General features: G+C 38.0%; 1 protein-coding gene across 2 annotated transcripts in view; it reads right to left on the bottom strand.

Moving 5' to 3' along the window:
* Positions 1–1,257: 1,257 nt before the first annotated feature.
* The window catches only part of TAG1 (membrane bound O-acyl transferase (MBOAT) family protein), a 42,223-nt gene continuing 16,084 nt past the window's right edge, over positions 1,258–27,396 (bottom strand). Inside the window, exons 7-17 of one of the 2 annotated variants that reach the window (XR_013234652.1) lie at positions 26,402–26,500; positions 21,553–21,654; positions 21,303–21,439; positions 18,471–18,552; positions 18,305–18,325; positions 13,643–13,705; positions 5,589–5,636; positions 4,735–4,797; positions 4,114–4,215; positions 1,829–1,882; positions 1,550–1,632 (exon numbers count right to left, since the gene is read on the bottom strand). Coding sequence is in view for 1 of the 2 variants with exons in the window: in XM_077354532.1 (XP_077210647.1) it covers positions 1,528–1,632; positions 1,829–1,882; positions 4,735–4,797; positions 5,589–5,636; positions 13,643–13,705; positions 18,305–18,325; positions 18,471–18,552; positions 21,303–21,439; positions 21,553–21,654; positions 26,402–26,500 (774 nt within the window). In the remaining variant the exon portion in view is untranslated. Of the gene's footprint in view, positions 1,633–1,828; positions 1,883–4,113; positions 4,216–4,734; positions 4,798–5,588; positions 5,637–13,642; positions 13,706–18,304; positions 18,326–18,470; positions 18,553–21,302; positions 21,440–21,552; positions 21,655–26,401; positions 26,501–27,396 lie in introns of both variants that reach the window. The other variant, XM_077354532.1, reaches the window with a different exon arrangement.

Here is a 27,396-nt window from a genome sequence, read left to right as displayed (position 1 = left end):
CCTATATGGTTTGAGGGCTTAGCCTAATTTGTTCCATCAGTCCTCCAGGGCTTTTTGCTCATTGGTACCAATGTACCTAACAATGTGGTCACCTCTTGATGTTATAGAGGTCTCCTCAATTGAAAACACACTACTCTTTGGATCCAAGACTCGATTGTTCTTTAGTCTTTCTTTATATAAAAAAAGGCACTCCACCGTGCACGCAAAGGAGACAGAACTGACTAAAAAGGCACTCCACATGCACGCGAGAGAGGAGAGATGAGGTGGACCATTGGTTTTGAGTGAAACATGAGTATATGAGACTTATTAAAAGTAAGATTTTAGGCTTTTATTCAAAGATATGAGGTCCACCTCTCCACCCTCAAACTTAGGAAATCAACCTTAATCAACCCTCTCCTCAAAAAGTAGGAGACGGGCTTCGCTTGCTTATACTTAGCTTAGTAATTAGAGGAATGCCTCTTTAGGGGTTATGCAAAAAAAAGTCTTCTACTTTGTTTTATTTGCAAAAAGTTTTTCTTGACAGTTTTCATTGTATCTCTCTGTCTTCGCGGCTTTGGACAATACAATGGCCGATCTCTTATTTAATTAAGACTGGACCTGCAATGGGTGGGGCCCACCATGTTAGCATCTGGACGAATGGGCCCCCATCCGATGCATGGGTTTGAGTTGGGTCGGTGGGTCCCACCAGCATCAAATACGGGTACAAGTGTTAGAATCCAACACGGATAACACTTGTCAGATTCGACAAAGCTCAATGGATTCACAAAAATATTTTAATTAATTCTCAATTTATTTTCACATTCTAACATAGTAATAACAATATATTAAATTTTTTAATAAGTAGGTATAATATTTTATTTTCATTTAAGAAACTTAATTGATGGGTAATTGTAAAATTGCTGTAGTAATCATAAAAAAAATAGATAAAACAGATATACAGACGTGTGAAGTATTGGAATCCGAGACGTGTCCAACACGACTACTTACTTTGCCCATTTAGAAGAATCCATGTAACATGGTCGACATGAAATCATCTTGCTAATTTGCTCCAAGTCCTCTTTCGAAATGGCAAGCATCACTTACAACATGATGTAAATCAAACACATCCATAAGTTTGAAATCTGAGACGGTGCTGCAACCTATTTCCTTTCTAATATTCTAATAATACACATGTATAAGAGGCTGGACAATAAGTTCTTTCCGAATTGTCAAAATTTTCATTTCTTAGATGCATTCTATAAGTTCTTTTGAAGCATGTCAGAAAGGGTCAAGCTTTATGCTGCTTTCCATTAACTTTAGTGTTTTCTACAAAATTTCCCAACCAGGGGAACTGTCCAGAGCTTTTGATACAAAATTCACCAGCAAGGGTCTGGTTCAGTAATACATGGTGTATGCTAGAAAGCCGCCAAGGAAGCAGATTATGAACAAAATACCAATGCATAATCAAGACGATCAATACTAATCTACGCACCTTCAATTACCGAGCTTTCTCCGCCATGGAATCGGATATCCAATGAATTGGTTTGGTTACTCTGTTCTCACTTTCTGATTCATCAAGTCATGGTAGTAAAGGAGAAGACACATGGGCTGACCAAGAATGCTAAAAAAGAACCAGAAGATCATATTCCCCACCTGGAAATTATCAACAAAAGTTAATTTATTTTCCATACTAATGAAGCTGAGTGATGGCATTGCAATATTGAATGGGTAATAGACCGCAAAATGACTGTCATTTCGAAAATTATTTACGCAATACCCATTTTTGTATGCGAAATTGTGTTAGAGAATGATGAACATGGTTGGGGAATTCTTGGAGAGAAAGGCATACCATGGTGTTTCTGAACTTATTTTGCAGGTAATTCGTTAAGATGACCAATGGAACCTGATACAAATAAATAAAAAACACGATGAGATCAAGAAAAAAAAACTTGCAGAGTTCCTATCTGACAGAATAATTTTCAATGAATCACTGCGAAGACAAGTAGAAACTTCCTCTTTAGAATCGAATTACGCATTTTAATAGCCCCACCCCCACCACACAAAAAAATAATATCAACAGTCTCACCCTCTCCTCCTCAATTTTGTTACAGAAGTTCACTTAAAGCACCTTCTTCCAAATGCAATGAGTTGCCACTCAGCCAGCCTATTTTCCCATCTACTGGACTTTCAACCCATTAAATGTCTAACTAAGGCTAGTTAGATTTTACTGCCCATTGTCTAAAACTTTGAAGCACTATTTTGAGTCATGTGGAAGCACCATCTCTAGTAGACCTGGCAAACGGGTGCGCCGGGTCATACGGGCCGGGTAAAAAATGACCCGGAATTTTAGGGGTCACTCACAAAACCAGGGCACAAAACCACCGCTCTTCATTGATGATGATTTCCCAAAATTTTGCACCAATCTTGTGGTTCACCAAACACCACGGCACAAAACCGCCCCTCTTCACCGATGATGATTTGCCAAAATTTTGCACCAATCTGGTGGTTCCTGCACTATGGCCCTGGATGTGAGTTGAAATGGAGAGGAATCGGAGAAGAAAGACAAAACGAGGATGAGAAAACAAAAGAGATCTGAAGCAAATGGGAACAAGAGAGAAGAATTCGGAGAAGAAAATAAAACGAGGTGAGAGGCGACCTTGAAAACGTTGGGGCGGCGAAGACGCCGGCGAGGCCGTCGGGAAACGGCGACGGAGGGTCAGACGTTGGGAGAAACCCTAAGTTCCCAACAAAGGCATGTGAAAGAGAGAACTCAGAGAAGTCAAATAAAAAAATAACCCTAAGTTCCCAACTCACAAATAAAACAAAAAAATTATTCTCTTTTCAATTTTGTTCCTGCGGGCACCCGCGGGTCCACCGGACCGGCCCAGTTTTGACGGGCCGGGTGGACCCACGGGTCATTTTCAAACGGGTCACAAATGAGTGACCCGGACCCGTAAATTACGGGTGGGCCGAGTCAACCCGCAAGTCCGGGTCACATCTTGCTAGGTCTAATCTCTACACCCTTCTAATTGTTTGACAGCTGGTGTTGAGAAATCTAATTGTGACACTTGGAATGAAACCTTGCTTTATCCTTTACGAGATGCCATGATAAAAAAAAGTACCAATTGACAGAATCAGTTACAATTGAAAGTTCTTCCATTTCAATATTCCTTGTGTACTATTTAAATAGTTTTACCAACGATTTTGTCTTACATTTTCATGAACTAATATTTATAGTGTGATAAAATGAAGGACACCTAAAAAAATCTACAAGGGCCTCCGGTCAATCTCCACAAAGTGCATTTATTGTTCCTTTATCAAGCTAAGTAGATTTACTAGTAATCCTAGTAATGTTCATTGGAATGCTATAAATAGGATATTAAAGTATATTAAAGGCACTATAGACTATGGATTATCATATAGTGGGTATCCTGTAGTATTAGAAGGATACACAGATGCCAGTTGGTCTTTAATTTGTCTGGGCCATTTTCGGACTTTTTTGTGCCCTAATAAATGCACTTTGTGGAAATTGACCAATGGGGGCGCCCTTGTAGCTGGGTTTTGCAAGGGCACCCTTCAGTTTATTATTCCTCATATTTATATATGATCATATGGCTTTCAAGGTGTATTATCTTAGTAAGCAACAGATATGTTGATGCAATAGGATTGCCAAAGCTCTTGCATCTAATGAAAACACACTGTGGAGTGCAAAAAACATGGCATTCTCAAAAATGAATTTAGTTTGATGGTGTGTGCTGCACTTAGCTCTATAAATATAAGACCTAATCATTCGATGTTTTATTTATCTAAAAGTATGTCTCCAAGAGGTATTGCATTAGAAAGTGGTTAATAGGGCATAAGAAGAGCACATGTTGGTCCTACTGACAAGAGTCCATCACTCCATTCCCAAAATGAAAGATATGTCTATTAACCAGGCAGGGGAATACTATCATAATAATGTTGAGGCATTCGGATTTAGCATTGTGAAAAAAAAACTAACTTTTTTTTAAAGATTGTATTACTCGAATAGAACAACTAAATTAACTTTCTGTATGATGTAGCAAAATCAACTGTTGACAAAAGCTTATGGTATTAAATTTCCCCAAAATGACCAGAATGTTTCCATTTTCATACCATTCATAAAGAAAGTTTCCATTTCCATCTCCCCATCGAATCTACGTGATTTCCTTTTACGTCAATTTCCCCGAAATTTTGATCGAAATCAACAAAATTCGACTGAAATGGTTGGAATGACAAAAACAATGGAAAGATGTTATTATTTGTATTTCATTTCATTTCATTAATGCATAGAATGATATTTGGTAGGCAACATCATTGAACTGCACAACAAAATAACCATAAGTTATGCATGGGATGTCAGACGGCATGGGACCAATAATACCTTGTAACTCTATGTGGGAGTGACTTAGAGTGACAGAGTTGGGGTCCTTAGAGGGGAGATTGGTCATTGTACTTTCTTATACTTCTTCATTATACTTATTTTTTTACTTTACTGTTCTAGACATGCACGGCAACACATGTCATTAGGTGTTCGATATGATTAAGCCATTATGAAGGGTTTCTAAGCATGTATTTATGCTTATTCTAACATTTCCAAAAGTTGTCTTAAAATTTCATCATTTGCATATGTTTTTTTAAAGATTAAAAATTTCCACCAAAGCGGAAATGTTTCTGTTTCCGTGACGACTGAAACCGAAACCGAAACTGAAATTTAAAACCTTGCAAAAGCTTTACCTGAAGCAGTATTCCTAAGAAAGCCCAAAACTTGAAAATGTGGCAGGGGATACCAATGCATAGCTGCAGCAATAGAATTGAAAAACATTAGCCAATATAAAGATATCATCACACAGTTTGATGAATTCAGTGCACAGAATAATCAAGGATGTGATGTCGATAACTAGAAGGATAGAAATAACTAGTAACAATAAGGAAGTTAAAGCTTTAACAGTTCAGCATGATATGCTTTCTGCATTTAGATCTGCTACCAAACTAAATACGGCCGGTAGATGGAAGAAAACTTAATTGGATGAGAAAAGTGAAAAGCGTGTGGCATTCCAGTCATTTTCAAATGATGAAGGTTTGGTCTTGGATGCCAAATTGCCCAAGAGCGTAGTTAATAACCATTGGAGATATATAATTTACTATGCCCTGCTTTAGATGTCACATAAACAAGGAGTGAAGTTGATGGCCATTGGGGATCTAAGGTCGGTACCACTAGATAAATGGTTAGGTCCACGAAGTTGGGGCCAAGAGATAGGGAGAGAAAGAATTGGAGGGCTTAACGAGGGGGGGGGGGGGGGGGGGTTAAGAGAGAAGGACAAGTCTAATTATGGTTAAAGGAAGAATATTCTATTCAGTATTTATAGAAAGGAGTTGGCCAAAAGTCTAAGGGAATAACTTTTGAGAAGGAATCAAGGATAATACCCATAACTAGAGGGGTATAGATGAAATTTGCAATTACCTCTAACTATAAATTAGTTGTAGGCCTAGAGTCTCAAAATATGATAAAAACAGAGCAATTATTAAGTAGCAATATATGCCTTATATGCCAAAAATTCAAATAGGGGAAAAGTGAAATGCAAAAATACCTCATGGAATATAGCAGAAATGAAGAAGGCAATCACAATGGAAACTCCCTGTGAAGGAATTAAAACAAAAACATCACTGGAAAAATCAAACTTTCATGACAATTGTATAACTCACAACATAAAATCAATTAAAGATTTTGACCCAAGAGTAAAAGAAATTATACTAAATGAATGAGCTTCACAATGTTGATATATAGGGCTTACAGGGTTTATACATGTCTACAGATTTAAAATTTTATTTCCCCTCATTCTGACACTCTTGAAAATATTACATATCATTAATATATAAGAGAAAGCATGGCCAACGGACATGTTCAGTCCCTCTCCCCATGATTTCTCTCATCTCACTTTTCTTCTCTTCCATCTCTCTTCCCCTCCTTCATCCATCACTCCAGGGCTTTAATCAATATTTTCAACTTGGTATCGGAGCACTTTTCCTCCCTGTCAAGCCTCGATCCCACCCCACTAAGTTTGGTGTTTCTTTGGGTTTCTTCCCGTGGTTCAACGCCATTACGTAAGGTGTTGATCCATCAATGAAGGCATACAGTTTGTTGTGGAACCCCTCAGAAGGATCCCACAGATTGTTGGGCAACTCAAACTAATGCTATATATGATGTGTGGTAGTGTTACAATTGAAGGCAGATATTTAGGGTTTTGATTTAACCCGACCTAGTCACCCGATTTGGATAAAATGCTAAACCCTGGAACACTTCCCATGCGTAAAAAACCCTAGAGTTGTGCTCCCAAACCCCAATCCTAGAGGGGAGGGAGGCAATTTCTATTTTGGATTTTTTCCCGATTCTCGGCATGTTGAAAATCGATCATGCGGATTTGTCTTGTTGGCAAGCAATGATCCTTGGATTGCAGCCATTGCTGTTGTAGTTCTACACAAGTTATTAGTGCATGCGACTTGGGGTTTTATGGATTGTTTGGTGCGTAAACAGTCATGTTGGGTGTTTTCTAGGTTCTTGGTGTATACCGAGACCTTAAACTAGTATTGATGCTTGAAGTTATTGTTCATTTGTTGTTGGGGTTGTAAAAAAATATGTTGAACAGCAGTACAACCAGTCCTACTAATACCGACAGTTCCAAAATGATTGTGAATCAAGAAATTGCCATAGGCAGTATGCTGATGCTTATGGTTCCAGTCAAACTGAATAGACCGAACTATTTACAGTGGTCACAAGCAATAAAGATGTTTGCTGGAGGAAGTGGTAAACTTGGATATCTTACACGAAGAGCCACAGAGCCAGAAAAAGATGATCTGTCGCAAAAGACCTCTCAGTAGTGTCCTTCCACATCAGTTCTATGGAGCCGGAAATTAGTAGTGGATTCATGTTTCTACATATGGCAAAAGATATTTGGGATACGACTACTCAAACGTATTCTCAAGTGCAAAAATTTACGAGGATATATCAATTAAGAATGGACATTTCATATCTTCGACATGGAAGTTCCTATCGAGTTACTCTACCACTCTCAAGAGCATGAAGGAAGAGTTGGATTTTTACTACCCTTTTGAGCAAGCATATAATCCAGATGTAGTTGCTTACTGAAGAGGGAAGACGTGTTAAGTGGAACCATATTATTAAATTTCTGGCTTGCCTTAATCTTGAGAATGAGCCGATTGTGTTCAACTTTTCAGTCATGGTAACTTACTAAACCTCCAACAAGTATATGCATGTGTTCTGAGTGAAGAGAGCCCTTAGGATAATGCACTGTACTACAACTCCCCTCAAGTTGAGAAGTCAACTCTCGCCTTTACCATCAGCTTCTAAAGAGGTGATAAATGTGGTGAGAAGAAATCTTCCAGGGACTGGGATAAATGGAAATGTAACTACTTTGGTAAGACAATGCATGATAGGGTACACTGTTAGGATCTTATTGATTGGCCAACACACTTATATGCAAAAGAGACCTTCTACTGCTCACATCGTTTCCAATACAGAGTCCAAGGTTTGAAATTTTCGTTTAGGTGGAGAGTTCGGTGTAAATCTTATAAAAAATTTCGGCCAAAATTAAAAAATTACAGTTTCGGTTTTAAATTTCGGACCAGGCCGAAATCTGAAATTTTGGTATTTCGGCCTAAATTTAAAACCATGACAAAGTCTACACTTCCTGGCTGACTGTCCGTTCTCACCGGGGCACCTTCCACTATTTCTTCTATTCATGAGGTTCTGAATGCATACATCTTCAAGTGTCTAGTTGGAGAGCACATCTACCTTTGCTTATGCCCTGTGCATCACCTTCCAATCTTCCACTTCCCTGTCATGGATCATTGATTCTGGTTCCTCAGACCACATGACAGGTATGTCTTCTATGTTTCTCTCCTATTCTATTTGTTCGGGAAGTGATAAAGTCAAGGTCGCTGTTGGATCCCTCTCCTCTATCGCTGGGAAAGGGGAGGTTCATATCTCTTCCAGTTTTTGTTTTTTTTTTTTTTTTTGAGAAAAGGTGACATTGTATTAATGAAGCCAAAAAAAGTCAGACAATCTCTTCCGGTTTATTGTTATCATAAGTATTACATGTTCCAAGACTTACAACTAATCTGCTATATGTTAGTTCTATTATAAAATCTTTGAAATACAATGTCACATTTTTTCTTCTTAGTTTGTATTTCAGGACATATGGGATTGGCACCAATTGAGGAGAAGATTTGAGAGCACCGCTTAAGATGGTTTGGGCATATCCAACGTAGGCCTTTGGATGCTCCAGTGAGAAGAAGTGACTCGTGCCAAGTTAATGGAGTAAAAAGAGGTAGGGGCAGACCGAAAACAACTTGGGTAGAAACAGTGAGGAAAGACTTGATGGCTAGGAACATAACAGAGAACATTACCTTGGATAGGAGAGAATGGAAAAAAATGATCCATGTAGACGAACCCAACTAGTGTCATGATTAGACTTAGACAATTTGGGGTAGATCCTTTCATCTTCTTCATGAAAATTTTCTAAAGGATTCATTAGCCGACCCCAGCTAGTTTGGGACAAAGGTAGTTGAATTGGGTTGAGTTGTTGTGTATTTCAGGACATGCATTCGAGGACGACGATTGGGAAGGAATGGGAATCTAATGAACTTTATCTGCTCGGGACCTCTTTTCAATTTCCAATGTGTTTCCTTGGGTTATTATGCATCACAGAAAGGGTATCGGTATTACCATCCTCCCTCTTGTCGGCGTCTTGTATCCATGAATGTTACCTTCCATGAATTTGTTCCGTTCTTTGCCTCCAGGAGTCTTCTCTTCAGGAGGTGTTATCCTAATGCTAATGAAGTGTTAAACTCAACCTTTTTTTCATACTCCTGTGTTGCCCTTTTCACTTGACACAAGGGACACAAGAGATAACACTAATTTGCAGGACAATGAGTCTAATCAATTGCAGGTTTAAACGAGGAGAAAGTCAAAAGGAGACCGTTTACCTCTTAAGAATCTATCCTTGGAGGCAGGTATGATTCATCCTAGTCTTCCTCCTACTCTGCATCCTACAAATCTTGTGTCTGTTGATGTATCTCCTACTGACCTTGATCTTCCCATTGTTGTCCGCAAAGGCAAATGTGGTTGTATGCAACATCCTATATCTAATTTTGTTTCATATAGTCACTGGCTAATCCTTACCACTCCTTTCTAGCAAAGTAATGAAGATAATTTTAGTCCACGAATCAATGCAAGAACATGTACCTCAATCGAGGCTTCCATCCTAATTGCACTGGAAAACACCTCATGACCCCTCATGGTGCCTAACAATTCTACCAACCCCTCCAGTTCCGGGTACCAAAGAACAAACCATCAAAATTAAATTTGTGTCATCTGAGGAGAGGATCCATCGATTGAGGAATTGACCCTCTAGCTCAATTGGTCAAGGCTTTGTTATTCAAGCTTGAGGTCGGAGGTTCAATCCCAGCTTACCTACCCAAAAACAAGGCCATCAATTGATGGGACTTATCTTATTAGTGTAAATAAACTTAAGAATCACTAACAATGTTAGACCAAAAACATTAATAAAAAATCTTCTTATTCTTTTTTTTTTTTTTGAAAAATGACAGTTTCTATTTAGATTTCAATCTTTCAAACACCTTTACAGGGGGATTGGGACCAGGAGTCCCAAAAAACAAACAAAAGATACCATGAGGTATGACATCAGAAACCCAAAAATTCCCTCTATTCCAATCCCAATTCCATACCGGCCAGTTTACAACTACTCCATTTGTACGCTACAGAAGCCACCCTTCTTCCACAAAAATCAAGCGGCATCTCAGCACTAAACTGGTCACCTAGGAAGAACACTTCTCCAGCTCCTCCAGAATGTGCTGGATTTGGAAATCCGGCATGTCTGTGAGAAGGTCCTCTGGAACCATTTCCAAGAAACCAGGACTCTTTCTACTAGCAATCCTTTCTTCCACCGCCTTGTTAGCTTCCCACTGCTGCTTCCTCGCAACCCTTTCTTCGTTCAGAATTAATTTGAAGAAAGGATGTTTCTGCAGCGGCAAGTGGGTATCTTTGACCGTGGCTGTCCCACAGGGACTATGGAATGCCAGGGACAATCTTGAGTCTCTAGCTTAAATAATTTCCATTGCTTCATGAGAAGATCTCCCAACATCTCTTTATGGGTTGGGTCATTGATGGATGCCCTCTCTTCATCATAGACCATCGTCCTCATACTGTTATGAATTTTTTCTAAAACCAAGATCTCCATAAACAACCTCTTGTTCTGACCTCAGGAGCATGAAGGCGAATCGTGCTGCGTTCGATTATCCATTCCTGCTTGGTTGAGGATGAGAGCGGATCACCCAAGACTCCAAAGGGATTCCAATGGACTCTCCGTGCCTCTTTATATAAGGATTACCGTCCAATAGTCGTCCTCCAATATCCACTATCGCGTATAGATACTTCCCTTCAAAATACGAGACTATTAATGCCCTCTAACCAAAACCATACCTTTACAACTTCCCTCTCCTTGAGACTAGAGCTATATAAAGTGAAATGTGCTCAACACGTGGAGGCACGACGAGAAAAGGTAACCTAATCCTAGCAGAATGCTTCTTTTCGCACCAAAATGATAGATAGTTAAGGAATGTAGCCTCCTACCGCACACCCAAAAAATAATAATATAAGGGAAACTTCTGTAGTATGCTTTAAACATCTTTAGCCTCAAACCTAATGAAAATACTATAAGATGGGGCCCCCACTCCCCCGAGCCCAAAAACTTCATCTGGGACAGCGACTAGGGGAGGCCATGGTGGCTTATCCATAGACAAAGCCTACCCTGTGCGTATGGGAAAAATGTTTTGAGTGATATTGGAAACCGGCTAAAAGATTTATCCTTTATCTCTACTGAAGTAGATCCCGAAGGTTTCTCCACTTTCCTTTTAAGAAGTTTTCCTTTAGAACTAGCCTTCCTGGCCTTAAATTTTAATGCAAGATGGCTCAAACCAGAAGCTCGAGTTTTAAGAGATTCCTGGAAATTCCTTACTTTTGGAGTATGACAAGATTTTTTGCTCTTCTTGGTGGGATGATCCATCCGGCCAGCTTTTCTTGTAGGGGCAAGAGGGTCATTTGACTTAGAGCCGGGCCCGTCGAAAAAAGGGCAAGTTTGACCAAAACTCTTGTTCCTAGATCCCACCGCATCTTTCTCAGATCCATTCTTGAGCAGCGCGCCATTAGAATTTGGTTGGTCATATTTGACATTTGAATTCAGCGTGGGTCCCAAAAGTTCGCCGGAGAGCCAACCCTACAACTACGGAAGACCTTCAAACGGTGGCACTATCGAATTACCCAAACCAGCGAGACCCGGAGAAGTTTCGACCAAAGAAGGCAACCGCCCCTTAGAGCTGGAAGGCTCGAGATTGGTTGAGCACTCACCTCTTTTCGCTTGAATTTCAATTCCAATGGTATAGTCGTGGTCTATGATTCTGATTTTAATAAAAAACCTGAAAACTTCCATCGGGGAGCTAGGATTTTGGCCGATACAAAGCTCATGTAGTGCTGGTGGTTCCCTTCCATCTTTGTCTCCAGAACCTTACCAAAGAGGCTCCCTATAGCCTCCACTGTTGATATGGCCCAAACATATAATGGGATACCATAGAAATTGACCCAGAGAACTTCCACACCTTGAAGAAAATCCCTACTCCAAGTTGAGAGAGAGAGAGAGAGCAATTGAAGCCTCAGATCCCTTAGTGAGGATCTTTAAGGCCTGCTTTTCTGCTTCAAACATAAAAAGGAACTCATCCTTTGCCATGATCCAGGGGCAATGAAAGGATGGGATATCCCAATGCTTTTGTGACCAAAGTCAAAGATCCTCTAAAGTCCCATTGTGATCACTCTTTTTCCCTATCACTACTCTTCTTATTCTAACTTGACTCTTATTTTTTTGGAAGGCATACTAACTTAAATCTTCAACAGTAATAGTAATTATTCTCATCAAGGCGCTGGGTCTCTAGCTAAATTAGTAAAGACTACGTTCTTTGACCCTGAGGTCGAGTGTTCAATCCCAGCTTACCTACCAAAAAAAAATTATTCTCATCAAAGAGAAAAAATCCTAGGGAAGTTTTGCGGTGAACTTGGAAATCATGCTTCAAATGTGACGAAAAATTGTTAGTGTTTTGCCTCTCTTTTTTTTTTTTTGGTAGTTGTGGTGGAATGTGCGTGCGGGTGGGTGGGTGGGTGGGTGTGTTGGCGAGGGGGGGGGGGGATAAGGTATAGGTCAAATGATATTAGTTCCATAGGTAATTGTGATATATTTCCCTTTTACTGGATTAGCAACTTTCCAGGAGAAAAATCTAACCATCCTCTTAAATGCAGTCCCCCACTCTAGGGAAATAAAAATCTAATCATCCTCTTCCAGGTGACTCAATTTTGAGTTATATGATAGGGATTCTCTACTTCACTTCCATGAAGTTTTGGACCTTGAAGCAATTTTAACGCAAAATACATCTTTCTGGTTTGTTTCCATTGAGATCAACTCATTTTAACTATATGAATTTAAAAAATATGGCAAGGGCCGCAACTTGATGTCATTATTGGGTTTCAGGTTGATTACGTCAATCAGTGTTATAATTTGCTATATTTTTCTCAAGTTAGTACATAGTGTTACCAAACATGCTAGTGGTTACCTTAATTATTTCCATTATTGGGAAATGCATCTGATTAATTTTGATATGAAACCTTCTGGCCTCTTTTTGGCGGGCAAGCTGGGATTGAACCTCCGAACTCAAGGTCAAAGAACAAAGCCTTTTCCCAATTGAGCTAGAGGCTCAACCCCAAACTTCTGGCCTTTCCACCAAAAACTTAGGACTAAGCAGTCCAAGAAGGATCTCTATGATCCTAGGTGATGAACTATACAGTGATTTATATGTATTGCATTTTGAACCATGTTGGCCACTTGGGAGCAAGGTTTCAAATTTCGGTTTCGGAATGGGTTTCGGTCCCCACTGAAACCGAAATTTCGATCGAAATCTCTGAAATTTCGGGATAAGACTAAATAATTATAAAAAATCAAAATTTTTGGGTGAAATCCCTAAAATTCCGGACGGAATTTCGGGATAAACGAAATTTCGAAATTTTGAACGAAATAAACTACAATTTCGGGTTTCATCGATTTCGGTTTCGTTATCGACCGAAACCCAAAATTTCGGATTTCGGTCGAAATTTAAAACCTTGCTTGGGAGACAGGGTACTTTACACTTCCCAACATAGTAACTCCGATGGAGATCAGTCAAAGGTGTAGTTAATTACATTTGACTACCAAAACTGCAGACCCTAAAGTAATAGTGAAGTTGAATCTTGCACAAAAGTTCTACAACTCATTTCACAGGTTTGAGTCGTTTATCATAAACATTTGGTTAACCTCTTTGTAGAGACAATGGAGCACCATCTAAGAAAATCAAATAAGATAAAAAAAGGAAAAAGAAAACTCAAAACTTAGCAATAACCAAAAATGAAATTAAAAGAAGAAAACATTTCTAAGCAATAAAACACAAGAAAACATTTTTTACCAATAAAATAATCTTGATAACAATGCTTAGGTGACTTGGGAAAAGCTAATAAAGAGGATTCAATTACCTTCGGTATGCCATTCCGTAAGCATGGGAAATAAATATGTCGAACCATCCATTTATGAACAGGCTGTAAACAATTATGTTTTCATCAGTTACTGACTTTATACTAATTATTTGATGTCAATTAAATCATGGTAGAGTTGCAGCTGATAAAATATCATGTTTTACAGAGAACAAACAGTATAAAAATAATGGAACTCTAGTCATTTTAGAGGAACATGTGAGGATGCCCTACAGATGAGGCATAAGGAACATGGTAATATAGGTGAAAATACAAACTAATCATGTGTTCCTAGTGTTACTGTCCTTCCGTCTAATGACGAGCTCTGTGCGGCACTTGCCATGTCTCGCGACAATGCAAGTCAGCCAAGCAAGGTTGTAAGAATTAAACCTACAAGCAAGCACAAAAAAGAAAGCTAAGTTCACAAGCACACAAGAACCAATTGGGCACAAAGAAGCAAACAATAATCTTTATTGCTGAATTTCAAGTGGAGTTACAATAGGAAGCTGCCAAAGGCTGACTTCTAAGGGGACCCGGTCACCCGTTCACCAAAATGGAATCCTTGCTAGGATATGCACTAGCAAGCACCACTCAATGGCCAAGCAAGCTCCAAGGTTAAAGGGTTGGAGCAACCACCTAGCTTAGCTAGTAGTGACCTTAAAAAGTACTCTACCGAAATACTCCCCCAATGGTAATACCGACCATGTCCCCACTATTAATATTTACACACATTATACATAAGTTACATCAAGTCACGGGCCATAGGCTATGCGAATAGAGCTGGACGAAATGGCCCCGTGACACTAGGCAGCAGCCTTAGCAACATTGATGATAATTCAGATTTGGAAGGTGAAAAAGTTATCTCTATCAATACATGGAGCCTCTAAAGGGAGGTAGTTCTGGAAAGTATAGACTGATGAACACCTTTGTGGTTCTATAAATAGGAGAACTAACTCAATCCAAGGTAAGCCATCTCTCATAACCTATGTTGCATGGATTCGGATTCGCGTGTTGGGATCCGACACGGATTTGAGGTCTTGGATTCGGCAAGCCCCCAAAAGTAGGATTCGGATTCGGTATTTTTAAATAAAATAAAATTTTTAAAATTAAAAATTTAAATACGTACATATATGCATGTATGTATATGCATATGTTTATATATTCATGAAAAATTTGAGGGTGGAAGGTTGTCGCGAGTTTTGTATTAAGAGAGTCGAAGGAGGAAGGGGGTCGATGTTCGAGGGTCGAGGCACCAGGGTTTTTATTAAAAGAGTACGGGTTGTGCTTTCATATAAAAACAAGTTGAAAGCACATTTAAAGGGAAAATATACAAAATTCGCATTTTAAAAAAGATAACGATGAATCGGATTTGCCCGAAAAAAACAGGATTCGTGCGGAAAAGAGACAACGATGAATCATATTCGCCCCAAAAACAGAATTCGTGAAGGACACGGCTACGACAAGAATCTGGGTGTGTCCCACATGAATCCATGTCCGATTTGCATGTGGAGACGCGTCGACATGGATTCGGCATAGGGGGCAAAGAATCCATGCAACATAGCTCATAACCATAAATCCAAAATCTTCAACAGTCATAACAGAGATTTGTTGGAGCACATGCATGAGTGAGGCATCTTACAAAGTCAAGCATATCATGAATCAATTAGCCATTACTCTTCAATAATAAAACACAGCAGTTGTTTATTGTTAGTTCGATATGCAAGGGACATTTGAATGACTTCGTATATTTATGTTTCAAAATGCGGATGTGGGTCAAAACGTGGCCGGAGAAAATCCTAGTCGACTCGGCATGGCACAGTCAAGTATTCGGTTGATGCGGTCATATAATTTGAGAGAGTCAAAGGAGTATTTATTGACTCTGTAGGGCAAAACGCGGAACATGGCGGCAAAACGCGGAATGCGGCCAAGGTAAAAGGGAGTTGACTCGGGAGAGTCCACGATGACACGAGGGGGTTTAAAACTATGGCTGATAGAAGTGGAAGAGGAAGTAGAAGGAAAAGAAGAAGAGGAAGAGAACAAATTCATGGGGAATAGGGTTATGTCTCCATAGTGGGACATGCCCCCTCTTTTATTCGCTTAAAGTCATACGATAAAAAGGAAAACAATGCCCTAACTTAAGTTACACCAAATAACTTGAAATAAACCTATTTTCAACACTCCACGCTCAACTTGAACTATGAATGTCAAACATGTCCAGCTTGCCAAAAATTCCTTGTAGATGATTTCTAGGAATAAATCTGGTGAGAACATCGGCAAGTTGATCCTCTGATCTCACATATGAACCTATAATGATATTATCCTCGACTTACTCCCTCTCACGAAGTGACAACCAACCTCTATATTTTTTCGTTCTTTCATGGAATACTGGATTATCGGAGGTGTGGATGCCTGCATAGATCTGTACTCTGTCTTAGCACTAGATCTTGCCACTAGAACTTGTTTCTCACTCTTCCACAAGAATAGATGATCCCCCACCAAAAGGTTCAATAGCCACTAGTAGAACTTACTCAATCAGCATCAACATATGCCATTACATTCAAATGACCCATCCTAGCACACAGAATACCTTCGCCTAATGTTTCGTTGAGATACCGTCGAATCCTTTGAATAGCATCAATGTGCGTGGTTTGAGGAGAGAGCATAAATCTGCTAACCATAGAACAAGTCTCTGATAGGCTTCAGGTTCAATGAGAGGCTCCCTCTATCATCCATTATGTGGTTCGGTTCCATGGGTATATGGTTTTAAATTTCCACCGAAACCGACACGAAACGACTGAAACGTTGCACCGTTTCCATCCCCATTGAAACCGAAACCGAAATCTATCGAAATGCATAAACTGAAATCGTAAGTATAATAGTGGTATACTATATTAGTGTGCATTACATAATTATATTTATATGAATTACATGTAAAACGTGGTAAGTATTGAATTATCAGACATGCGCGACAATGCAGGTAATTAGGTGTTCTATGTTATTAAACCATTATGGATGACTGTCTTCTTATATGATGGTTTCTAAGTGTGTACTTGTGCTTATTCTAGCAATTTCTGAAGTTTCATCTTTAAACTCTATCATTTGCATATGTTTCCATATGTTTCCTTGATTTTACAGGATTTCCACCGAAATTTCCAACCGAAATATTTCCGTTTCTATGGCAACCGAAACTGAAATTTAAAACTTTTCATGAAGCAACCGGTTGGCTTTGCTCCCAACTTACCAATATCCTTTGAATACCGTAGAATCCTTGGCTTTCAACAAGTCTAGGATAGATTCCTGATTTGATGAGAGGCTCCCTCTATCATCCATTATGTGGTTCGGTTTGATGGGAGGCTCCCTCTCATTTTTTGTTTCGATTCCACATCTAGTGCAATACTGAGCGTTTCTGCTTACACGGATAGAGAGGTAAGGTCTTTTTTTATGGGAACAGACTGCTATGAACCTTGTTCTTATTGGCATCCTCATTTGTTGTTAATATTTTTCGCTCCGGCCTTGCTAAGGGAGTTTGTTTTTGCTTTTTTTTTTGGCCTTCCAACTCCAGATAAATGTGTAGCTTTTGTATGGATCTTTCCCAGATGTTTTTTGTTATTTAATGTGAGCGTGCTTCCTCTATTCTCGATTTTTGGAGTGACCTTTGGAGTTTCTTTTGGATTGTGGGACTGATTACATCATCTCGGAAGGGCGCAGAGAAACCTACTCGTGGGTGAATCGTCCAGTAGGAAAACCAAATGAGAACTTGATTCTCCATATCATGATTGAGAAGCTAGATGGTAGAAATTACTAGCAATTGTTCAAGTCTGCTAAATGATTTTTAAAGAGAAAAGGAAATGGGGTATGCCATTTTAGAATTAAGGAAACTAAGCCTGAAGATCATTCTTATGAGAAGTGGGAGGTTGAGAATTCCAGCAATGTACCTTCTCTCCTCCATTAGATGATTCCTGCAATCAATAAGAGCTACATTCTTATGGAGACTGCTCAAGAAATTCAGGATGGATTTGCTGTGACATAATCCCAGAAGGGTGATATGGCTCGAACCTATGAGTTGAGGAGAAAGATTCTTTGGAAGAAGCAAGGGGATCAGTCGTGACAGCCTATTACAGGACCCTTCAGGGCCTTTGGAAAGAACTAGACCATCATGATGACTTTCAGGGAGATTGTTCTTCAGTTGTATTCAAGTTTTGGAAGCGAATTGAATAGGAGCGCATCTTTGATTTCTTAGCCGGACTGAATCCATTGTTAAATCAGATTTGCGTTCAGATTGTAGGGCAGTAACCTCCCCCCCAATGGGAGGGTTGAATACCATCAGAAACCCCTAGTTCGGGTAGATGACCCTCATGCACAAAACATACAATGACCCTCCTGTACAAAATATGTCAACACGTAACCTTTTCAATCTAAAAAACGTGTGTGAACTGCGAACTATCAAGCATTGATATGCAAAGGTGCATTAATAATAAAGAAAAAAGAATTATTATTCAGACAATGTCGTTGTTCATGAAGCTAAATAAAATTTCTGAAGCCTCTATGGAGTGCATATGGATGTAGATAAGAACAACATGATACACTCATACACATTCCATTCCCTGGAATACATAGATAATAGGAGTCACAGAAAGCAACTTGAGAGAGGGTAAAGAGATGTACCATGTTCCACATTCTCCAATACTGTGACCACCCAGAACAGGGAAACATGTGCAACAACAAACATAATTTCAGGAAAAATCCAGTGATGTTCTATTAAACCTAATAGTTACAAAAATGTCAAAACTACTTTCAATGACAAGCAAAATTTTCACATAGAAAAACCAACCTCTTCGATTGTTTTGGCATTCCACCAGTCCTTGTAGAATTCACGATCACCAAAACGGAGCAGCTCAGCAAGTATATTCATCCTATATTTTCCACACTCAATGACAGCAGGAAAAATATCAAAATGAAGAGAAATTGATAGAAATAAGAATACTGCAGGCTAACTGTTTAACATCATAAATATGTCATAATAAAAGCCTCCAAGAATTAAATTTAACAATTTCAAAAGAGAAGGGTGTCATTCACACTTTTTGAATTACGTGGTGTGATAATCTTAATACTATTTATTTAAAACTTCAAACTATTAAAGTTTAAAAGTTCAAAATAAGGTGTACAAAATCCTCAAATGCTTTAAAACAAAAGAGACATCTCCACAGTTGAGAAAATTTATGTAAACACGTGTTTCGTGTCTATGAAACCAACGAAACCCGAAGTTAGACGGCATCTTAAAACCTTGCATGCACTCTCAAAAAAACAAAATTGGAAGCAAACATCCAAATGACTAGTTGACAATAGCAGCTAAACCCTGTGTCCAAATGACTAGCTGACAATATATATATATATATATATATATATATATATATATATATATATATATATATATATATATATGAGGAAAAGGATTGTACGCTCGAGCATACCAAGCTTATGGTACGCTCGAGTGCCCCAATCACATGGGTCCCACATTTTTTGTGGTGATCCAAAGCATTCATTTGCAAGGCCCTATCATAGATAGGGTGTGTACCAAAAATCAGCTCCATTGAATCATCCTAACCCCTCCAAAAGTGGAGGGCAAAAATGGGCAGAAGAAAAAAGGAGAGAATTATTTGAATATCTCCCAAAATTCTATGAGAATTACATATCACTTTTTTTACTCTTTTTAACAAAGGCACCCATTCAACCCACATATTTTCAATCCTACCCCCTCCTTTATGCTTTTTAACAAAGGCACCCATTAAAGCCACATAATTTCAATCCTACCCATTTTCAGAATTATTTGAAAAAACAAATCATTATTTGCTAGCCACCTTCTCCAAAGGCTACGTCTCGCCCATCCCTTGCAATTGTATGTGTTCAGAGATTGGTCTTATTAGACGTGGTGAAAAACTGCACGGAAATACTATTTCTTGAAAGGTGGCTAGCAATAATAAGTACCGAAAGAAGCTAGCAATAATAATCATTACGTAGTAAAGTTTTGTAGGGAAATTACGGACAACAACGGGTACCTGTATATGACAATTACAGAAAAAACTACAAACAAGAGGTATCGAAATATGACAATTATGAAAAAACTACTTTTCCTTAGTAATTTTTTGAGGATATTACGAATTCCGCACACCTTTAAAAATATTTACGAATTCCGGGCACCTTAAGAGGAACAACATATTATGAAAACCTCTATAGGTTGGAGGGCTAGGATCAGCCTATGGAAATGATTTTACGAGCACCACATATTGATGTTGTGTTCCATCACATGGACGGTTTGGATCAACCTATGATGTGGTCCGTACAGTTCTTTGTCGGCCCGTGCATCGCACGGGGGTTTTCACTAGTATATATATATAAGGCAGTGATAAATCAACTCCCATATATCTTAAATCGACCCCATATAGGGCAGTGCTTAGAGAGAGAGATAGAGATAGAGAGGAGAGGAGAGAGAGAGAGAGAGAGAGAGAGAGAGAGAGGAGAGAGAGGAGAGAGAGAGAGATGGGGGTCGATTTAAGATATTAGGGGATCAATTTATCACTGCCCTATATACATATATATATATATATATATATATATATATATATATATATATATATATATATATATGCCATAAATCTAAATTAGACCTGTAGTCTACACCTCCCTTCACGATGCTCCAAATGCCTACGTCTCACTTCAAGCCATTAATGTACATTTCCATAAAATCGACAACATTTCTTTGAGATTCAAGCAATTTGGTCTATAGAACCTGGAGAATTGGATTATGAAGAAGTATTTAATGTCTTGGATTCTCATCACAGAGTTTTGGGATAACCACTTTCTTCTACAAGAATTTCATTTTCTTTGGAAATAAAAAATGCATGATGACTTGGAGTGGAACCATAGTTTTAAATTTCCACCAACACTGACACTGAAAATTTTCTGTTTCCATACCCACCGAAATGCATACCGAAACAAAAACCTTAGTATGCTTCATAATTATATTTATATAAATTGCATGTGAAATGTTGTGTATGCAGTATGCATTAAAATAATACGAATAGCATGTGAAATGTGGTGTATGTAGTATGTATTAAAATTAATAGAATTGCATGTGAAATGTGATATGTCTTGAAATATTAGACATGCACGACAAGGCATGTTACTAGGTGTTCGATGTTAAACCATAATTTTTTGAAATTTTCGATGTTAAACCATAATGGATGATTCTTTCACTTATGTAGTGGGGTTTTAGTGTATTTGTGCTTTTTTAGCACTTCCTGACGTTTCATCTTAAATTTCCATTATTTGCATATGTTTCAATACGTATTTGTAATTTACAATATTTCCACCAAATTTTTCATCCGAAACTGACTTCCATTTCCCTCACAACCAAAATGTATACTAAAAACAAAACTTGAAGCCTCTAGTGGAACTCAATAGACTACTCCCACGCAAAAGAGAACCTCACACGCCAAATTGCAATTAAAGTAGTTAAGAACGTATAAACACATTGCATGTGAAAAATTATATAAGTACACCTAGTGGAAGCCTCCACGATGCAGTCACATAGCAACAACAGAATACCATAACTAGTCAATACATCAGAAGAAATAATTTATTGACTTAAGAGAATTGATCATACCAGAGGTGGAAAAAGCAATAGAACATGCAGAGCCACACGTATAAAGTTGGAACGGATAGCTTCAAGACCCTCTCTATAGCATATAAAAAGTTCCCCTTTAAAGGATGTTGAGAATTCTTGACAATTGGATTAATGTACTGCAAAATTATTTCCCCCCAACCATCTTAGGTACATAGGTCTCATGCTAATATTCAAAACTAAGAAAAGTATATTTGAAAGTAACACATGGACATATAAAATGAAAACTTACTTGCTCAACTATAAAGCCCATTACTCCTGTAAATATCACCAATTTAACAACTTGACGTATCACCCAACCCTTTCGAATGCATGTAGTACGAGGATAGCTTGGCTACAAATAATAATAGAGCCGTACGAAGATATATGAAGTCACAATTATTCAAGGCTCATTTAAGGTAGATATTCATGCATAAAAGAAACTAACAAATATATGATTAAACAGGCATCTATATTGCAGAGTAGGTCAAAAGTATAAAGTACAAACATAACCGCTTAGCATAGAAAAGTAACAAAAAGAAAAAGGAATCAGTTGCCACTAAACATATCTTTATAAATCTCTTGAAAGAAGGAAGGCGTGATTCAATAAATAATCACATGAGTTCCTTAAGGCATGTTTCTCTACTTCTAAAATAAGTCCTTTTTTAGACGCAACAAATATCTTTATTAACTATTAACAAAAAAGAAAATTACAAGAACAAGAAAGCAACTGAGATGGCCCAAGAGAAATGAAAAAGATCACAAGGAAAACAAAAGGAACAGTCAACAATCCAAGGGTAACATGCTGAATACACCCCCCCCCCCCCCCTCCCCTGGATAGATTAGAAATAGTTTCAAGACCCAAATCTAAAAGGGAAAAAAGTCAACTCACCTGTTACAATATAAAATTCGAAGAGAAAGGGTCCGATCAAAATCATAACTTCTAAACGGTAAGGTATTTTTCCAATTTTAAAAGTTCATAAATTCTATCATGTCATTAAATCCCTAAAGTCTAGTAAAAAAAACCTCATAATTTGGTCTCTAATAATTAAAAAAAAAATCTCATAATTTGGTCTCTAAAAATTATTCATCTTGTCAGGGACTGGTCAATGCACTACTAGTCAACACATGCATTTCAGCTGATAGTAATTTTCCTTTAAGTAAATGTTGTATCTTTTACATATTTGGTTCATTTAATTGTTTCTTATATTTTTCTACAATTTCTGATTTTTTTATATTCTTATTAACTTCAAGTTTAAGCTTGTAAAATCCAGAATTTTACAAAGGGAAATGATATCAGCACAACCATGGATCAATATTTGAACAGACCCATCTTGTCTTTTCTGTTTTAATTGTCTTGTGAGAACTTTTTCAAAATTGTAATAACCTTTTGATACCTCTTTAAAAGCTAAAAGACAAGAAGCCCTAGTGAAAATATCAAACATGATTGTGTTGATATCACCCTTTTACAATTATCAGCACAAACATATTTTTATGTTTCCACAAACCCATCTATCTTTTCTTCTTTAATTGCCTCCTGAGAGCTTTTTGGTAAATCATAAATGTAATTACCTTTTCACAGCTCTTTTATGTGTTTCATACCTCCATTTTTTTATATATAATATCATTATAATTTTTTCAACTAAATTTCTGTTCTTGTCAAAAACTCTTACGAGTCACGAGTCGAGTCGAGTCACGAGTCAGGAAATTAAGAAATCGAGTCACGAGTCAAGTCACGGGTTGACAACTATGTTTGTGAGGACCAAAGTCCAGACCGAAACTAAAGTTCGATACCTTGCCTTGCTTTCAATGCCACCTTGTACAAGAATCTTCTATCTTGTTAGTGCTCCTTGGGATCATTAGTGCCCCTTAGATCACGGAAACCTCTCCATTTAAACCGCATATTTTAAGAATGATATTAGCCAACCTCCAAGGGACATGGACCCCAAAATAATATCCAAAAATGACCTCTTTATGCTAAAAGATGAACATCAGCATTCAAGTTGCGCATCCAGTACATTTCTCCCATTCAGTCCACTTTGAGTTTTGATGTTGAAACAATGGCGTTAGATGAATTGCCTTCAACCCGTAATATGTTAGAAAGCTCCGGTCGTATAAACAAGGAGACCTATTAAAAGAGCATGTGCTTCCGCTTCATTAGAACCAATAATAGAAAAAGGTAAGAAGCATTAACAACCCCTCCTTTCATTTATAAAAATTCCATCAAGTGGCTCAGATTACCTTTAGAACCACTGCCAAAATACAATTTGGAGGTGATGGAGACCATTTAACCATAATCTTATTTCTATAAGATAGCTCCGCGTTATATCTTTCAATGACATCCCCAAAAATTCCTTTATCACAAGGGCCCAATGAGTAATAGAGAGTCTACCTTCGTATCTGACACGGAGAAAACTCTTTTACTCAGAAAACATCTCATGTCTTTTATTCCATAAGCTCCACACTATCATATAAAGAGTGATCTTCCAAAGTATTATTCTTAACCCCAAACACCCAGATGTCCAGCCCATAAAGAGCTTCAAGATAAATGCAATAAATTCCCAAGAAACACAATACTTTTTAAGAAAAAAGACCTTAAGTTGCTCACCACCTTACAATGAAATAGAAAATGAATAAGACCTCACTTTTTCCTTAAAAAGAGCTCCAACATAAATGCAATGAATTCCCAAGAAACACCAAACTTTTTTTAAAAAAGGACCTTGCGTTGCTCACCACCGTACAATGAATGTTAAGACCTTACTGTTTCCCTACAAAGATGCACGTGTTTGCCAGTCTAAATTTCTTTTGTCTAAAAAAAGGCATCACGTGCGTTTATACTTTCCTCATTTACCATCCATCAAAATGCTTCTGAAAAGTTGGCAAAAGATGTCCTCTTCGAATACATCAGCTTCTCAACCCTTTCAATAGCCAGATTCCAAAAAGTTTTAAAAAGGATCCATCAACCAAGAGGAAGGCCAAGAGACAAAAGGGAATCTTTTCGACTAGACACCCCATAGAAACCACCAAACAAGGTGAATTCTAAATTGATATATTCAGGGTGTGGTTATGCAAACTATAATTACAGCAGCAGTGTGTGCTTGCAGCAACGCTCCATCGCTCACAGAAAATACTGGTATACCTGGAATCCAAATATTTACTTCGAAATTTGACCACATCAGCTGAGAGTAGGATGCGATTTCATCGGAAACATACGAAGCCCCATTCATAGTTCCTGTTTTTTTATCCACAATAGTCTTGTTCCGTCTCCATTGCAACTACTGCAAACAAGCACTTTCACCTGAGCCATGGCTGTTTTGAGATAGGAGACGCAAAAAAATGCTGAAAAGAATATAAAACTGTTTTGAATTCTTGGCATTTGAACATTGGATAACCACGACAATTTAGAAGGATATTGTTCACATTAGAATGTCCAATAACTCTAATGCACATAAAAACAAGAAGAGGAAAGAAGCTAAAAAATGTAATATCAGCTAGGCCGAATTGGCCAAATGTATACATAGTGACTAAGCAGAAACGGAAAATTTTCATTTAGGCTCCATTCCTTTCGACGTAAAATTTGTTTTATGTTGATTTTTACAACATAAAACAAATTTTACATCCATTTTTACGTCGAAAGGAACAGAGCCTTAAGGCCACAATTTCCATCAAATCCATCATGTTCAGTAGTGACTCAAGGAAGACATTTGCACCTACTCTGTCTATTGTTTTCAATGTTCCTGGGATAGAAAAATAATTTGCTTGGGAATGTTACCTCTTGTCTCCAACCAAAAGTATTCCCTAAAAGCCAAGATGGAAGAGCTACATCATTAAAAGATTCCAAGAGTAAACGTACAGAAGCTCAAACACAAGCCACACCTCCCCTATGGATTGGATTTTGATCAACTATTCAGCATAATCCCTTTCAATAATGGTGAAAAAGACCCCCTATCTTAAACAATGCCGCCACCAGTATATAGGAAAGACCTGCTCTTCTATTATACCCTCTAAACCACACATCTTCTCTGGATGGATTTTGGTCAATAGCTTTACACAAACCCTCTTAAAATAATGGTGACTAAGGGTGCATCAGTCTCACTACCTAGGGAAGAAACCATTCTTTCTGACAAACTGTTTAGCCCATGAGATAATAGTTTATCTATACCCATCTACTGTCACGATAGCATGAAAAACCATCCAAAACAACCTTTTCTTTCTTCATTTTTTTGAACCTCATGCAGCAACCTGACGGCTCGTCCAACAGTAACCAAATCACGTCGCTAAGCGTAGAATCCAACATCTACAACACTCTGTCATGAGTTGAAGCCCAATTTTGGATAGAATGGATATAAATCAGTGTAAAATCAGTGAAAAGTGTAACAAGAACAGGACCATACTCGGGTATAGCTTCTTGCTCAATCTTGCTCCAAACTCCATGAGATTTTAATACAATAAATAAACAGCCATATTCTTGTAATATCCTACAACCAATTTTAAGCATGATTCTTTCCTAACCAAATAACTACAAAACTGATCAGTTTCTCTCTAAAAGCCAGCATTGCACTAATATTCAATTAAAAAATGTGGTTAAGCACTGCTATCAAATGAACTTACCATTTCATGATCAGGTATTTATAGTTGGTGTATATTGTTTAGAGTATATACAATATAATATATGAATGTCGATTTTATGAAGAGTTCTAACAGTATATCCAAGCTATATTCAACAAGGATACATCGAATTTCATTTACATCTGGTGTATATTGTTTAGAGTATATACTACATAATATATGAATGTGGATTTTATAGAGTTCTAACAGTATATCCAAGCTACATACAACAAGTATACATCGAATTTCGGTGTAAACTCCTAAGGGTTAACACATGCATTGTTATCATTCCCAGTATGGTACAAAACTATTACACTAATTTCAGACTTAATAAAAATAATCATAAGTAAAAATCCAAACAAATATCACAAACAGAAGAGAAGAGAAGTTCATTTAAACGAGTCACGGGAGAAGGTTAATGTTCTTATGGGAACACAGTAGGAGATAAGTAGCTCAGTTTCTCAAAAATACAGAAATAGCTAGAATACTTGTACCTGGTAACATAATGTGGGTGCCACCATGAAGTATGCCAAACTCTGAAAGCTAATGTTGCGAGAATAATCTTGCTTTAGAGTATCGAGAGACACACTCCCCTAAGATCAGACGAAAGCTATTCATGAGAAAGTTTACAGTTCGAATTGCAATATTATATGATGTAAAAGACTTTTGCAAAATACGAGCAATACTACTTGAACCTAAAAGCATGAAACTGTTACTGCTAGTGAAAAACAAACGCCAAAGAAAAATAGTGTTCGGAAATTATTACAACACCATTCAAAGTGATACATATTTAGAGAATGATATTGACAAAATAATCCATTGTGCTGGTCTTCTAGAAGCCATAGGCGACCAATAAGAAGATAAAAGAATGTGCATGGTTCAATGCTCTGAGCAATAGAGTCACCTTTGCAGTCATTGGTTAAATTAGCTACTAAAGTAAGGAGGCGGGGCAAGGATGTAGTAAATATGACTGGACAAGAGGTACCTAAGAGGGATATCTTTTGCTATCTTGGTTCAATCCTACATAAGGAAGGAGAGATTGAAGAGGATGTTAACCACAGAATAAGAGCAGGTTGGTTGAAGTGGAAGCATGCTTTAGGAGTTTTGTACGACCGTAAAATACCTACCAAGTTGAAAAAGTTTTATAAGATAGTTGTGAGGGCAGCCATGCTGTATGGCTCAGAATGTTAAGCCACCAAGAAGCAGCATGTGCATAAGATGAGTGTAGTAGAGACTAGAGATGTGAATGCTTAGATGGATGTGCGGCCACACAAGGTTAGATCAAATTAAAAATGATGACATTCGTAAAAAGGTGGGGGTGGCACCGATTGAGGAGAAGATGAGAGAGCAACGCGTAAGATGGTTTGGGCATATCCAATGTAGGCCTTTGGATGCTCCAGTGAGAAGAAGTGACTTGTGCCAAGTTGATGGAGTAAAAAGAGGTAGAGGCAAACCGAAAACAACTTGGGTAGAAACACTAAGGAAAGAC

The sequence above is a fragment of the Tasmannia lanceolata genome, unplaced genomic scaffold (genome assembly GCF_043159265.1).
Source record: "Tasmannia lanceolata isolate RefF3 unplaced genomic scaffold, GAP_Taslan_0.1 ptg000015l, whole genome shotgun sequence".
Lineage (NCBI taxonomy): Eukaryota > Viridiplantae > Streptophyta > Magnoliopsida > Canellales > Winteraceae > Tasmannia > Tasmannia lanceolata.
Note: the sequence above shows the minus strand (reverse complement) of the source record. Positions and strands in the feature narration are given on the sequence as shown.